This window comes from Peromyscus maniculatus, chromosome 4 (assembly GCF_049852395.1).
Source record: "Peromyscus maniculatus bairdii isolate BWxNUB_F1_BW_parent chromosome 4, HU_Pman_BW_mat_3.1, whole genome shotgun sequence".
Taxonomy (NCBI): Eukaryota; Metazoa; Chordata; class Mammalia; order Rodentia; family Cricetidae; genus Peromyscus; species Peromyscus maniculatus.
This window is the reverse complement of record NC_134855.1, coordinates 138,743,840-138,756,209: the sequence shown is the minus strand read 5'-3', so window position 1 is coordinate 138,756,209 and position 12,370 is coordinate 138,743,840. Positions and strand designations below refer to the sequence as shown.

Below are 12,370 nucleotides of genomic sequence, written 5' to 3'. Positions count from 1 at the left end.
GCTGACTGAACCACACCCCAGGCTCTTTTAGGGAGTCATGACTGAGGGGTTATGTAGTCAGCCTTTGTTTTTCTAAACAAAGAGGGGCTCAGTGGTCAGAGGGGCTCTGGTTTAAATTTGCACTTAAGGAGTATCAATAGGTAGTATGTGATTTTGCTTCTTACTTGTTCATGCAGTTGATAAAACACGCAAGCCTTCGTCTACACACACGCCTCTTTCCTCCCTGAAGCCTGGGGCACATCGCTAAGCAGAGGAAGACAGGGTAGGAAGTCCTTATTTAGAGCCAACCAAAGACAAGGGACAAAAGGACCTGCTCAAATCGGCCATTCAAACCTTAAAACATCAATTATGTTAAGGCCATGAGTTCATAATGGCTCCAAATAAGTCTCACACACACAACTCCAATTGATCACCAGGGAAGGATGTTAATAAACCGACCTATTATTTTTAAAATGGTAAATAATGGAGAAGAATCGGGGCATTCATCTGGCCTTCCCATCTGTCTGAATTCTCCCATTGTGGGTGCAGGGAAGTTTCCCTTTATAGCTGTTTTCCAGCTTACCGGAGAGGAGGGGTTGGCTGGATGGGAACAGAGCATCACCCAGCACAGTTAGTGTACCAGGGGATTTGTGGGGGGACACATTCCCTAGCAAGCACTACTAACCTCCCAGGACAGAGGCCACCTGAAGTCCCACCCCTCCCAATGAGGATCACCACCTTCTGTGTCTGTCAATAATGCTAACATAAGTGACTTCCAGAGGCAGAGGACCAGGCTGAACCCCACCCCCACCCCCACCAGAACAAAAGAAACAGAAAGAAACTGGGCCAGGAGAAACTCCACAGGACAAGTCACCACATCCAGGTTTCTTGCAGTAAAAATGGTTGACTTCATGCTGTGATAGGCCCATCCTTATCAAACATTGGGGGGGGGGCTATTTAACAGAGGAGCAATGGAGCAGTGTGGGGTAAGACAAACAGAACAAAGGCAGCCACTCTCTTGAGCGAATTCTAACGCAAACACGTGATAAAATCATAAAAGCAAACAAGATGGGCTGGGAAACAGCCCAACAGTAAAGTTCCTGCTGCATGCAGGACCCAGACCCTATGTAAAAAGTCTGGTCATGCTGGCATACACCAACAACCCCAGTCCTGGGAAGACAGGTGGACCCCTGGAGTTGGACAGCCAGCCAGATCCGTGAGCTCCAGGTTCAGTGAGAGACCCTGACTCAAAAAACGTAAGGTGACAAGTGAGAGAGGAAAAGACTAGATACTGACCTCTGACCTCCAGGGACATACGAGGAGAGAGAGAGAGAGAGAGAGAGAGAGAGAGAGAGAGAGAGAGAGAGAGAGAGAGAGAGAGAGAGAGAGTCTAAGGTCCCCCAGCCATGAGGAGGAAGGCAGCGGGTTGACAGAGGCAGTGAGGGCTTCCAAGGTCCCCACCTGTGCGGGTCCTGCCTTAGGCAGTCACAGGGTCAATGATGCTTCTGAAGTGAATCACCAATTTAAATGGCCGTGGGTCCCCGTGGGAATGTGACCAGGGCCAGCCAGGCACAGGACAACCAGCAGACGGTGTGATACTAAGCAGCCAGACCCCAGCCTTCCACCTCGATGCAGGAGGTGAGTGGTGGGGGTGTGGATGCAGGTGAGTGGCTGCCGTCACAGGAGACCACTATGCCTGGGCTGCCTTGCTTTTGACTCCTGATAGCTGCTGAGTGGAATGTGGGCCGAAAGGAGCCAGGTCCCTGGCTTCTCTAAGGGACACTGGAAATCTATTTTCTGTACAATTCCCCACATCTGAGAGCTGACTACAACCCAATCCATGTGTTAGGAAGACATGGAGAGAACTATTTAATCAGTTTGGGGTCAATTCATTTTAGGTGCCCAACAAAGCTGAGAATTAAAAGACCCCATCAACTCCCAGAAATCTGTAAGCACCAGCCGCTGGCCAGTCCACAGGCATTCCACCATCCTCCGTTTACACAACAGAACCTCCACTTAGTAGAGACTTTTGGAAAACCAGCAGCCAGGGAGTGTCCTTCCAGCTTTTCTGGGGCAGCAAAATCGAAGGGCCACAGATGAAACTCATTTGTTAGTTCACAGCACGCACTTTCGTCCAAAGTGCCTGCAGCCAGTGGTCCTGCCACAAACTCACGCTGGGCGCCCCACGCTGGATGCCATGGGAGCCAGGGGCTGCCCGCTCTGCTCGCCTGTCCAGAGATCTAGCTTCAGAGACGTATAGAGGGTGAAACAGACATCAGTCCAAGCCCACCAGGCTTTGTTCCTAAGGACCGGAGCAGACACCGCTCACGCCCAACCCTGAGTGTCTTCACCCACAGACACAGAACGGGTGGTGTGGATGAGCAAAGCAGACCTGGCCCTTCCTTTATAAATGGTCTCCATGTGACTGGATCCCCAGATCAGTAAAAAATTAAAGAGGTGTCAAAAACAGCATGGGAAAGAGCCAAGCCGATGGTTTAATCATCCCCAAGACCCAAGCCCTTCTCCAGGTGCTAAATCCAAGTCCAGCGCATCCAGGGCAAGAAGCAAGTCCAACAGAATGGTAGAGGGCAAAGACCAAACCCAAACAGCAGCTCTGTGGGATGGGAAAAGCCGACAAATTCTTCACACAAGAGGCACAGGGTGGGGGCTCAGCCCCTGGGAGAGCGAAATTCCACCAGCTGCCCAAAGTGAATTTACGGCTGGGGAGGAAAGAGCAGAGAAAAGCATAGAAGGAAGATTCAGCTAACTGCTGGCCAGTCAGATCCTAGCCTTGAGCCCCTTTTTGGGGTGTGCTTATGCCCAGAGAGGTAGGCTACAGCTAGAGCATATATTTGAGGGAAATAAATAGGTATTTATATATTACATAAACACACAAGACTACTTTAGGGGTGGCCTGGGAGATGGGCCCAGCACAGTCTACAACACTCTATGTCGTGGCACCCCAGTTTTGCCCGGAGTGGCTGTAACATCTGCCCTGATTCAAGTGAGTTGCCAGGGGCTCCTGCACACCGTGCTCACTAAGACACAGCGGCAGCCGGGCCCTTCTGCCTCTGTCCTAATAGGAACTGAAGTATAGAGAGGTCGCTCTGACATTTGCCAAAAGAGCTACCCCTTCCCTTTGTCCAGCCAACTCCCTTTTCCCACTTGTGACTGCAGAATACAGCCTGCGAGGAGGTGACTGTTCAAAAGAGCTCACGTGACTCACAAGGAAAGACACTGGTGCAAACGGGTAATGGCCACCTTGGTTCTCCGTGCTGGGTACCGTCTGCTCATGGAGGACCTGTTACTCTGGCATCCAGGCTGAGTGGACAGCTGCTCTGGAGAAGACTTTCTGTGGTCTAGTGTCTTTTGACCTCCAAGAGCAAGAGCCCATCCTCTGAAAACGTCTACCTCGCAGAATCCCAGAGAGAGGCAGAGCTTGCTGGAGTCCGGCATCAGCAGCCTGAAGGCAGCATTGTGTTGTGAGCCAGAAGCGGAGAATGACCAAAGTCTAAGCGGCACAACACGTGAGATACTAACGGGGGCAGGGTGGAGGTACACTGAGGCACAACACTGAGGCACCGCTGGGAGAGGAGAGACTCAGGTCCATTATAGGCTCACTTAAGTGATCCGCAAATGGTAACCCTTGTCATCTGGGGGCGGGGGGGGGTGGTTTGCCTGTGCACAGGTGGGGTTTCTGAACTTTGGGAGTTTTTAAGGTGCCTTTGCTGAAATGACGAGAGGAAATCCAGCGGGATGAGAGGGATTCAGGCTGAGTCAACCCCAAGGCCCTTCTGTAAAGCCCAGCTTCTCTCCTAATAGCTGCACGGCCCAGAGTCCATTGGGACGGTGACCACGCTGCTGCTGCTATTGGGGACGAGGCAGAGGGACCCGACTGTGTGACTGACTGCCTTCCATACTTGCAGATTCTCAAAGGCCTTACAGGGTGCTGGCAGAGAGGGATGTCCTCTGACCTACACACACACACACACACACACACACACACACACACACACACACACACACTTTACTGGGAAGCTCCATTTTCCTTCTTAGAATAATCTTGAGCATCGGAAGCCATCTTCACCACAGAGGGGGCACCACAGAGAACAGACATCCAGGAAGGAAATCCAGTCAGAACCTCTAGACACGACAGACCCCAAACTGAGACTGGGCCCATGAGCCAGAACTGGCCCTGCTTGCTACGGGACAGGTGTGTAAGACGCTGTCCTCCGTGTTCATGACAGCAACTGATCTCGCACTGCCCGTGCATAGGGAGAGTGTGTTGCTCCTTCGTAGAAGGCGAGGAGCTTGGATCAGCGTCTGTTCACGGCCCAGGACTCAGGACCCAGGACAAAAGTTCCCAAGGTGAATGGCATTGTCCCCAAGGCACTGGTGTTAATTCTTTACAAGAGAAGGGGTGAAAACCAACACCAAAAACCAAACCAACCAAACCAACCAACCCTCACCTACTGCAGGTCCTCATACCCGTAGAGGGTGGTGGTACATAAACACAGTCTGTTTGCAATGCCTGTGTCCCACGGCTCAGAGACTAAGAAAACAACATCAAAATCGGAAAGAGGTCTGGGGATGCAGCCCAGGAGTAGGGCACTTGCCTGGCATGTACAAGGCGCTGGGTTTAAATCCCAGTATGCACTCCCATACACAGAGCTATGAAGATCTAGGCTGTAATTTTGGGGTGACCCCACTTGTAACACAACACTATTGCTTTGGAGGTGGATGTTAATATAGTTCAATATTTAAATATAGTGGAAAATACTGTTTTCATCCAATGTCTACTGCTCATGCATTTCCTATGAAGAACACACACGAGCTGAATAGCTTTCAAAACAGCGCTTCCCATACCCATAGATGCTTGCTCACATGTGTGCACGCCGTAGGCTGTCCCCACAGGTCACATCCAGGCTCCAGCCAGCACCAGACCACATCCTCTCTCCCGAGGAGACAGAAAGACATCAAGGATGCCTGTTGAGTTGGGCCCCTGCTCCTTCTGCCCCCACAGTCTCCTTCCTGTGGTTCAGACCCGAGGGCGCACCCATGCCCTCAGGGCCTGTGGTGGACTTGGTGGTGAGCTGGCTTAATGACCCTCAAACCACAGTTCAGCTGTGGCATCAACATGGTTCCTAGGAGGCGTCATCAATGGTGAAAGTCACAGGTGACAGTCACTTCTGAGTCCCCTTTCCCTGGCATGGCTCCCAAGGGCCTGCATCCAGGCACAGGACCACAGCCCCTCCGTTTTCACATTAAGGAAGTGGTGGAGGTTAACCCATACTCTTGCCCTACTTTGGCAGTTCAAGATGCGTCCCAAACAACCCAACTTGGGGGAAGATGCTCACCTCAGCTCCATCTCCTTCCTGCTGGGGATTCACCTTCACCAAAGTTAGCTGTATCTAAAATGAATGTGCATCCCAGGCACACACTCTGAGTCTCCGGCCCTATGAATACTTTGTGTTATCTAAATGTGCAAACCCATGAAGACACTTTACAAACTAGACCACTGACAATAAAAGAACCATTATAGGAAAAATTGTGCAGAACTGTTTCTTTCCAGAATTTTCCATCTAATATTTTGGACATAATAACCTGAACCTGAAGAACAAAAATTCAAAGATAAGGGGGGGGGTGACTGTAAACTTTTGGTTGTCCTGGAAACGACACATGAACTTGACTCTCTCCTTCCAACCCTTGCCTCCCTCACGTCTGTTTCTCAAAGGCAGCCAGAGCCACCTTTTCCAAAAATACCTAGGTCACTGCTGCAGTAACCCCCCCCCCCACCTGCTGCTCTGACCTCCAGGCCACCATCACCTGCTGTTCCCACTCCCCGGAAATGCTCTCCCTTCAGACCCTCCCAGGGCATGCCCACCTTCCAGCTGCCGTCCAGCTCCCAACCTGTGTGACTTCCCTCATTTGTCACGATTCACTCCCTTAGACATTGGCATCTACACTTACATCTGTCCCTGAACAGAATGAAAATGCCCCAAGACAAGGCTTTGTTTCTTATCCCCCACCCCCACCACCCCACCCCCAAAACTTCTAGGGCAGAGCCTGGCTCGGGAGGAGCCAGCAAATACTTGGGGATCTGGGCATGAACGGTGGGAGAGATCAGGAGCCAAGGACCCAGGGGGACGAAGTGGGAGGACAAGGAGAGCTGGAGAGGACGGAGGAGGGGCGGAGGAGGGATGGAGGAGGGATGGAGGAGGATGGAGGAGGGACGGAGGAGGGGCGGAGGAGGGATGGAGGAGGGGCGGAGGAGGGATGGAGGAGGGATGGAGGAGGATGGAGGAGGGACGGAGGAGGGGCGGAGGAGGGATGGAGGAGGATGGAGGAGGGACGGAGGAGGGGCGGAGGAGGATGGAGGAGGGACGGAGGAGGGGCGGAGGAGGATGGAGGAGGGACGGAGGAGGGGCGGAGGAGGAGTGGAGGAGGGATGGAGGAGGATGGAGGAGGGGCGGAGGAGGGGTGGAGGAGGGATGGAGGAGGGACAGAGGAGGCGCGGAGGAGGCACTCAGGTACTGGAGCAGCTGTCGCGTGCACCTGAACTGCCCAGGTACAATCTGGGGCTTTAGGAGGAGAGAGCAGGTCCACCAGCCAGGACAGAGCAGGTCAGCATTTACGGACACCATGTCAAGGGCAGGTGAAGGGGACCCACTGCATCTGGAATGGAAACATTTCCCGTTTCAAGGAGACTTTTGTAAGCATCTTCACCCACCAGAGTAGGAAAAGTAGATAAGCTCTCGGCCCAAGAAGGAACAACCCAGAATAGTCAAGAGCAAGAAGAAATGCAGCCCAGAAGAGGGGCCAAGTTTGGAGACACTAGGGTATGGAGCGCCTTGGACCCAGGGGAGAGGCTGGGCAAACCTCCGAGGCCAGTGTTTGCCTCTGTGCAGAGATTCATGTCCACTGTCCTCTGCTCACACACTGCCAGTGTGTGACCTACATTCTGGGCTACCAGCTCTGGCTTCATGGAGAGAGACCCCCTTTAATGACAGCTGAAAGGACCCCAAGCCCAGTCACCCTCAGGCAGATAGAAGCATGCCTTGAGTCTATCTGTCTGCTTTAAACCCCAAACAACAGATCAAGAACCCTATGCCACAGAGGAGCGTGTGCAGGGTCCTGGGTGTAGGGCCAGGCCTCTCGGGAGGACCCAAAGCCCTGGCAGCCAAGAGCCAAACTGCATCCATATTTTCTGAGTTCACCCTGGAGCACAGGGGGTGCTTTGGGGACCAAGTAAGCCAAGCCCCAAACAAACTGGACAGTGACACAGTACGGCCCTGGGGACATATGGCTCAGACCCAGGGGTAAAGCAAAAATGGAGAACTCTGAATATAGCATTTGAGGGACCAGCGCTAGGCTGCAGGATCAGACCTGCTGCGGGCCACACCTCCAGGGCTGTGTGGGCTGACAGAGGACAGAGACCCTGAGAATGGCTTCCCTCAAAGTGTGTAATACACACACTACTGTCTAGGAAGTGCCAGGCACCTCCTGGCCTTATAGATTTTTTTTAATGTCAACCACGACAGTCGAGGCTCTGAGAAGTCCCACAACAACCCAACCTTTTCACCTTTTAAAGCTACCGAATCCTCCTGCAGAGCATTCTCCCCAGTTTCCAGGGTGGGGGGTGAGGGGGCACACGCACTGTGAAGAGGTCTGAAGAAAAGCCTCCTCCTGCCGGGGAAGCTGTCTGTGCTCAAATCTCTCCCTGTCTGAGGGCTGAATCATGTTGGGGGAGGGGAGCTCACCCAACACACCTGTGCGCCTGTCTGTGTCTAGAAAGCCATCTCTGGAGGCCCCCCAAGGCCCCCAAACCCAGCTGCTTCCTCTGTAACACGAGCCATCCCATTTGTACATCTGTGGCTGTGGCGGACACGGGACCACCTCTGACCCATCGAGGTGTCTACCTGCAGTTCCGTAACTAAGGTGACTGGCATTCATCTTTAATGCAAGACGATGGTGAGGATGGGGGGCGGGGCGCGCGGCACATCTCTGTTCCCAGAGACCAAACCAACCCCTCCCCAGAGGCTTCTGGGAAACACCCGCCCTGTTCAGACACTAATACCTAAAGCACCTTGCTTCCAATGGGGTCAGTCCCCCGCCTCCACATGGAGGGCTCTGGGAGCGGCTGCCATCGGCTGCTGCTCTGTTGAGCTCTCTTTGCCAACAACCCTCTTTAAATCAAGGCTGGCTGTCACCGGATGTCTAACAGTCACAGATGAGCGTGCCCAGGTCACCTCAGAGCTCTCTGTCATTGCTGCACTTGACCACCCGGCTCCATTGGTTCTTCACACAGCATAGCTATTGGGTTGGTCTGCCCAGGCCCGTGGGGCAGCGCTTTAGAAAGTGTCCCAAAAGGTCTCTGGTTTAACTCTTTGGCTGATAGTTCCATCAGAGAGACGGAAGCTGTCAGAAGTCTCAGAACACCCAGGTAGCCAGTCTGGACAAGACTTCAAAGACTCTGAGCAAACACAGCATAATTTCCTGTCACCCACATATCTACCGTCAGTCCCAGGCTCTATGGTAACCACAGCAACTGTTCTAGAGCACCCTACCTTGGTCCCTGCTGGGCTCTTGGGAGTTAGCAGTCCTAAGTTACTGTGCTTTCAGGGGTAGGATGGACATCCTCAATCCAAAAATCCAAAACACTCTAAAATTCAAAACTTGAGTATCAAAATGATTCCTAGGAAGTTTCAAATTCTAGATTTCTCCAGATTTCAGATTTGGGGGTTAGGGATGTAGAAATGATAACACAGTGTTACAGAGTATCCCCAAACCCAAACCACATTTGTCCTGGAGGTTGTGGAAGCGGGACACTCCACCAGGTACCAGATGTCCATGAGCTGGAGCTGGGGACAGGGAGCAGCTGGCCACTTAGAGTTTCTTCCTCCAATTCAGAAACCCCCAGCCCAGAGTTCTGATTTTCTGAACCCTCAAAAGGAAGAGAAAGAAGTCTCCTCTGCCTGCCCCACCCTCTCTGCCTCCTGGGTGCCCCTTACTCATCTCAGGTGAGTGTGGCCTCCCTCAGAGCCCAGTCAACCTGTCTCAGCCGCTCTGACAAGCCACGCCTCTGCCCAGGCCATGTACCCACAAGCTGGGGGCACCTTCCCACACCCTCTCCCTGGGCCTGCCCCCCATCAGCTGAGCTCGCCCCAGCGGAAGCCCATTGCTAGCCCCCATCAATGGTCCCTGTGTCCCAGCAGCACGTGCCAGAGCTGCCCGCAGCCCCCATTCATGCTCCTGATAGAGCCCCTTTCAAAGCCGGGCTCCGTCCTCGCTCTCCGCCCCTCCCCCACGCACAGAAGAGGGACATAAAGTGGGACTTTCCTCCACACGAGAGAAAGGACTCTTCCTTCCTTTCCGCTTTCCTGCCACCATCCATCTAAATCTGGCCACGGAAGGAGTATGGACGTGGTGACACAGACCCAGTTCATGACCTCAGGGGACACTCCGGTGGCCAGAACTCCCTTCATTGGCTTTTTCTACTGGAGTGGGGGGGGGCAACTGTGACTGCCAGCACCCACCCCCAAGCTGCCACAGGGAGAGGGCGCGTGTGGCACTAAAGGTTATCTTATGTCAGCCCTCAGGTTAAAATGGAGATACTGAGGCCCAAGGAGGTGGCAGGGTAGACTGGGCCACATGGGGGCTTCCAGGACAGGGACACTGAGCAAGCACAGCTTCTTACCGTCATCCAGGTAGGTCTGGTCCAGGTTCTGTTCCTGTTTGATTGCCACTCCGGTGGGCATAGCATCCTTCTGGTCACTGACTGGCGGTCCGTTTTTGGTAGCTCTTTGGCTCAAGGCAGTCTGTTGTTGGATGACCGTGGGGTAAGAGCCGGGGCTCAGCCTCTGACCTTGGTTGATGGACGGTGGGACAGGCCTGGCAGAGCCGGGGCCAAAGTTTTCACAGTACATGATATGTTGGAACTCCTGGTGCCCCCCGGCACGGAGCTGCTGGTTTGTGGGTGAGTAGTGAATCACAGGTGAGGCCTGCTGGCTAGCGGAGGATGTGTGTGGCAGGGTGGATCCTTGCCCCTGGCCCTGAGAACCAGCGTGCACCAGCACAGAGCGGTGGGCATCGGCCAGGCCCAAGGGTGCTGCCAGGAGAGCTGGCTGCTGGTAGCCCAGCAGGCCTGGACTCAAGCTCTTGCTCCGCTGGTAAAGAGCCGCCGCAGGGCTCTGCTGCTGGTAGCGGGCATCGGGGGAGGAGAGCCCCGAGCGGAACTGTTGGCAGGGGGCCATGGTAGCCACAAGACAGGAAGGGGACTCGGCCAGCATTGGGTGCTGGGGGTAATATGGCTGGCTCCCCAGGCCTCCATGGGCAGGGCTGCAGATCAGAGAAGGGTCATACTCATCACTGGGCTCCGTCTTGATGGCAGGGACTGTGGGAGAGAAAAGCACAGGGCTGCAGCAATCATGGCGGCCTGTGAGCGTGTGCTGAGGAAACAGCGGCCAGAAGCCTGGCTTTGGGAAGCCGAGTGGGCAGGAACATGGCTGGTCTGTCACTCTTAGCCTTGGGCCATAAGATCCCCACCCCTGGAATTGTCTTCAGGTGAAACTTGACCTCGGTAATGCCCATGAACTACAAGCTTTGCCAGCTGCGGATGGGCAGAGGGTAGGTTGACTCAGGGCCAGAGTTTGCTCTGCCTCGTTCCTCAAGGTGGGCGCTGAGAGGAGAAAGCTGTAGTGACTCTCCTGCTCTTGACCCATCTGTCCCCATCATCTCCCCACTGTTTCCTCCTACTGGACACTGTCCAACACAGTCGCCCTGTTCACTCTTCGCTGCCAACTTGACAGGATCTAGAGTCGCCCAGGAGACATGCCTCTGGGTACGCCTGTGAAGGGGTCCCACCCTGAGTGAGCACAGCGTCACCCCATGGGCTGGGTTTCTAGACCGGATAAGAAGCATCTGTCTCTCTGTTTCCTGACATGATGCACGGTGACCCGCCACCTCCCACTCCTGACAAACTTTCCCCACCGGGAAAGGCGGTCTCTCCTCTAAAGGTCAAAAGAAAACCTTTGCCCCTCACATTGCTTTTGCTGGGTATTGATCATAGCAAGGAGAGAGGCAGGCAACCCCTGCCCAACGCCTCCATCATCAGGTTCGGGAGGGAGGAACAACTTCACTAATGGGCGAGAGGATTGTCCCTAAGTGTGAGTAGGGCAGCCTCTGGAGAGTCAGGGTTGGAGGAGGCGAGCAGGACTACAAGCCTGACTCCAGGTCCCCAAGACCACTTCTGCAAGTGCCATTCAAAGGCCAGCATCTCAGTTCTGGACAGCCAGAGACCTGAGGGGTGGACCTTCTGAGGTCCTGATCCACCAGCCCAGCACTGACACTCAGCCCAGGGAGGCCTAGCTACTGCAGACACTGGGAGATCAGCAGAAAGCAGAGGACACAGCCCCTTGCTGAAAGCCACAGCTCTGCATTGGACCAGGTTCTCCCTGCAGCTTTGGGGCCTATGGGATGCCACGTCTGCTCCCGACAGCATGTCACATCAGTCCTCATGGTGGCATCCTCACAGGCATCACACAAGCCTTCCATGCACCTTGCTGAAGCTGGGCCCACCCGGGTCAGATGTGTGGACCAATCAGAGACAGTGGAGCTCTGGGGGCTTCAGGGCTGGGGTTACGGGTTTACACCCCTTTCCTAGCCTGGAGGGATGGAGGGGTGGGCGTTCCCAAGGGTGAGTCCATCGGTTCTGTAGCTGCTGTCGCTACTTAACCTGTCGGTTACCTTGGGGTTGTCATGGGAACCACTCTGTGAGAGGTTAGTTCCACTTTCTTGGGCCTACAGAATTTCATGAATGAGACCTTTTGGTCTGGCTGTGCCTCAGGTAACTCCACCCATGGGTGGACAGTCAAGGACCCTGAGAAGTCTAGCGCATGTCCACCTTGACCCTGAATGTGATCAAACCTAAGACAAGGATGGACAGCAAGAGACATCAGCTTAGCAAATGCCCGCCCCCCAAGGACAACATGGATGACATGGCAGCTGCCATCAGTGTGTTACAAGGAGCTCTTCTTACAGGGAAGTGCCTTCCAACCCAAGAGAAAACCGAGGCTCAGAGGGTGGGAGTCACTTGCCCCAGGTAACCGAGCTGGGAGCAGACGGGGGAATCCCGAGCCCTTGGTCAGTGTTGTCTGGGAACCTGAGGGGTGTCAGGGAGAATGTCTCACCTGGGTGGTAGGTAAAGTGTTGTGGCTGACTTCGTTTCCTCTTTCCATTGATGACGTAGAAGTTCACTTTCACGGGTACGCGGATGTGCTTGTTCCGATACTCGGGGATCTCAACAAAAAGCATGTTCTAGAAGGAAGCAGTTGTCATGAATGTGACCATATACAGCATACTAGGATTCCTACCGCGATCCCAACCAAGTCCA

General features: G+C 54.1%; 1 protein-coding gene across 4 annotated transcripts in view; it reads right to left on the bottom strand.

The window, feature by feature from the left end:
- The window catches only part of Nfatc2 (nuclear factor of activated T cells 2), a 130,285-nt gene that overhangs the window by 16,999 nt on the left and 100,916 nt on the right, over window positions 1-12,370 (bottom strand). For all 4 annotated transcript variants that reach the window (XM_076571108.1, XM_006989247.4, XM_006989246.4 and 1 more), the window contains exons 8-9: window positions 12,168-12,294; window positions 9,677-10,372 (exon numbers count right to left, since the gene is read on the bottom strand). In XM_076571108.1, coding sequence (XP_076427223.1) covers window positions 9,677-10,372; window positions 12,168-12,294 — 823 coding nt within the window. The remainder of the gene's footprint in view (window positions 1-9,676; window positions 10,373-12,167; window positions 12,295-12,370) is intronic.